General features: G+C 61.6%; 1 protein-coding gene across 3 annotated transcripts in view; it reads right to left on the bottom strand.

Moving 5' to 3' along the window:
* Positions 1–6: 6 nt before the first annotated feature.
* capgb (capping protein (actin filament), gelsolin-like b) overlaps positions 7–2,660 on the bottom strand; it is a 19,755-nt gene continuing 17,101 nt past the window's right edge. For all 3 annotated transcript variants that reach the window (XM_072275575.1, XM_072275574.1, XM_072275576.1), the window contains exons 7-10: positions 1,978–2,070; positions 1,416–1,548; positions 913–1,001; positions 7–141 (exon numbers count right to left, since the gene is read on the bottom strand). In XM_072275575.1, coding sequence (XP_072131676.1) covers positions 76–141; positions 913–1,001; positions 1,416–1,548; positions 1,978–2,070 — 381 coding nt within the window. In that variant the 3' untranslated portion in view covers positions 7–75. The remainder of the gene's footprint in view (positions 142–912; positions 1,002–1,415; positions 1,549–1,977; positions 2,071–2,660) is intronic.

Below are 2,660 nucleotides of genomic sequence, written 5' to 3'. Positions count from 1 at the left end.
TAATGCGAACGCGCTCTGCTCCGCATGTTTAAGTATTTCACGGGGAGGGGCGGAGCGCTGCGGGGCGAGAGATCTTTAATTCCACCCCGAGAAGAATTGCTTAAAAAACGCCGTCTCGAGTCCCTCCGGAATGATTTCAATCTGGATACCAAAGCAAGAGAAATGTCAGTTGAACGGTGGGGATTCTCGAGGGACAGAGGGACCTCGCGGTACGAGGGTGGGACACGCACTGTGAACGGTGGGGAGTGTCGGGGGACAGAAGGACCTCGGTGTACGAGGGTAGGACACGCACCGTGAACGGTGGGGAGTGTCGAGGGACAGAGAGACCTCGGTGTGTGAGCAACACACATCAAAGTTGCTGGTGAACGCAGCAGGCCAGGCAGCATCTCTAGGAAGAGGTACAGTCGACGTTTCGGGCCGGGACCCTTCGTCAGGACTGACCGAAGGAAGAGCTAGTAAGAGATTTGAAAGTGGGAGGGGGAGGGGGAGATACGAAATGGTAGGAGAAGACAGGAGGGGGAAGGATGGAGCCAAGAGCTGGACAGGTGATTGGCAAAAGGGATATGAGAGGATCATAGGACAGGAGGCCCAGGGAGAAAGAAAGGGGGGGAGGAACCCAGAGGATGGGCAAGGGGTATAGTCAGAGGGGCAGAGGGAGAAACAGGAGAGTGAGAGAAAGAATGTGTGTATATAAATAAATAACGGATGGGGTACGAGGGGGTGGTGGGACATAGGACAGAGGGGAGCTTGGTGTAAGAGGGTAGGTCACCCACCACGATGGCGGTGAGAGTCGAGGGACAGAGGGACCTCGGCGTATCTCGGGGTTCTGAGGAGCAGAGAGTCCTGGAGGGAGGGTGAGAGTGGGGGAGTTTCTGGAGGGAGGTGGAATTCCCATGGGTCGATCCCGGTTACCTGAGTGTTTGGGGCGTAGTTGCGACGGGCGATGACGTCCTCGGCCACCTTGAGGGCTGCCCGCCTCTCCTTCACGTTGGCGCCTCGACCTGTAGGGACGGAGGGAGGGAGGGAGGAGGAAGGGCAAGAGAGAAAAATAAATGAACGCGGCATAGCTAATGGGGGGGAGGGGTGGCGGAGGATCGGGGAAGGTCAAAGGGCAGGGGTCGGAGCCGATGGGGTGGTCGCCAGTCGGACGTGCTGGGTTCAGTGGTCAAGAGGCGGACAGAGGGCAGGGGGCGTAGGGTGGGGAGTGAAACGGGTCGGGATCAGGGGGATCGAAGGGTGAGGAGGTTCAGAGGTCAAAGGGGGCGGGTCAGAAAGGGAGGACTGGAGCGGGGGCAGCGGCCGGAGGGAAGGAGGGAAGTGGACGCTGAGGTTGCGGGATAGTTGGGGGGGGGTGTGGGAGGAAGAGAGGGACGTGGGGGGGGGGGGAGAGGAGAGGGGTGGAAGGTGAGAATTACCTTTCCAGACGTAGACTTTGCCACAGACTCCGTTGTCTAGGACGAAGCAGTCGTCAGATTGGAGTAGAGCCCGGGCGAAGGGGCTTTTGGAGGAGATGGGGGTCAGCAACATCGAGCCGGTAGCGTCTGAGACCTGTGGGGGGGGGGATGGGGAGAGGGAGAGGAGAAGCGGGAGGTGGAGAGAGGAGACGAAGAGGTGGGAGTGGAGAGAAGTTGGGGGAGGGGAGAGGTTGGAGAAAGAGGGAGGAAACAGAGGGCGAGAGGGAATGGGGAGGTAGGGAGAGAGGAGGTGTAGAGAAAGGGGTCGTGCGGTGGGGGGGGTGTTGGGGAGAGAGAAAGGTAAAGGGGGGATGGAGGGAGGGGGGCAAAAAGAGGTTAGGGCCGCACTTCCCAAGAGCGTCCCGACCCGTCCAGTCAAGTTCCCTACAAATCTCCGGCACCACCGTGTCCAATTGACCAATCTCCAACCCCTCTCCCACGATCAGACTTCTCGCTCCCTCCCCGCCAACATCCCCCCACCCCGCCCACAGTCCTCTCCTCCAAGCGGAGGGGACTCACCCACCTTGGAGAGCTCAGCGGTCTTGCTGTGGGTCTGATCGGCCTGGGCATCGTCCTGTGGTGTTCCCTCCTTCAGCAACGGCTTGGCTCCCAGGACCTGCGGGAACGGCGTGAGACTCGGACCTGGCGCGGCGGAAAACACGGCCCAGGAAGAGGCGGAGCGGGGGCGGGGGTGGGTGCGTGGCGGGGCTTCGATGTACGAAGGTAGGACACACCGTGAACGGTGGGGATTCTCGAGGGACAGAGGGACCTCGGGGTACGAGGGTGGGACACGCACTGTGAACGGTGGGGCGATTCGAGGGACAGGGGGATCTCGGTGTACGAGGGTGGGACACGCACCGTGAACGGTGGGGCGTGTCGAGGGACGGAGGGACCTCGGGGTACGAGGGTGGGACACGCACCGTGAATGGTGGGGAGTGTCGAGGGGACGGGGGGATATCGGAGTACGAGGGTGGGAGACGCACCATGAACGGTGGGGAGTGTCGAGGGCCGGAGGGACCTCGGGGTACGAGGGTGGGACACACACCGTGAACGGTGGGGAGTGTCGAGGGACGGAGGGATCTCGGGGTACGAGGGTAGGACACACACCGTGAACGGTGGGGATTGTCGAGGGACGGAGGGATCTCGGGGTACGAGGGTGGGACACGCACCGTGAACGGTGGGGTGTGTCGAGGGACGGAGGGATCT

The sequence above is a fragment of the Mobula birostris genome, chromosome 13, assembly GCF_030028105.1.
Source record: "Mobula birostris isolate sMobBir1 chromosome 13, sMobBir1.hap1, whole genome shotgun sequence".
Taxonomy (NCBI): Eukaryota; Metazoa; Chordata; class Chondrichthyes; order Myliobatiformes; family Myliobatidae; genus Mobula; species Mobula birostris.
This window is presented reverse-complemented; position numbering and strand designations above follow the sequence as displayed.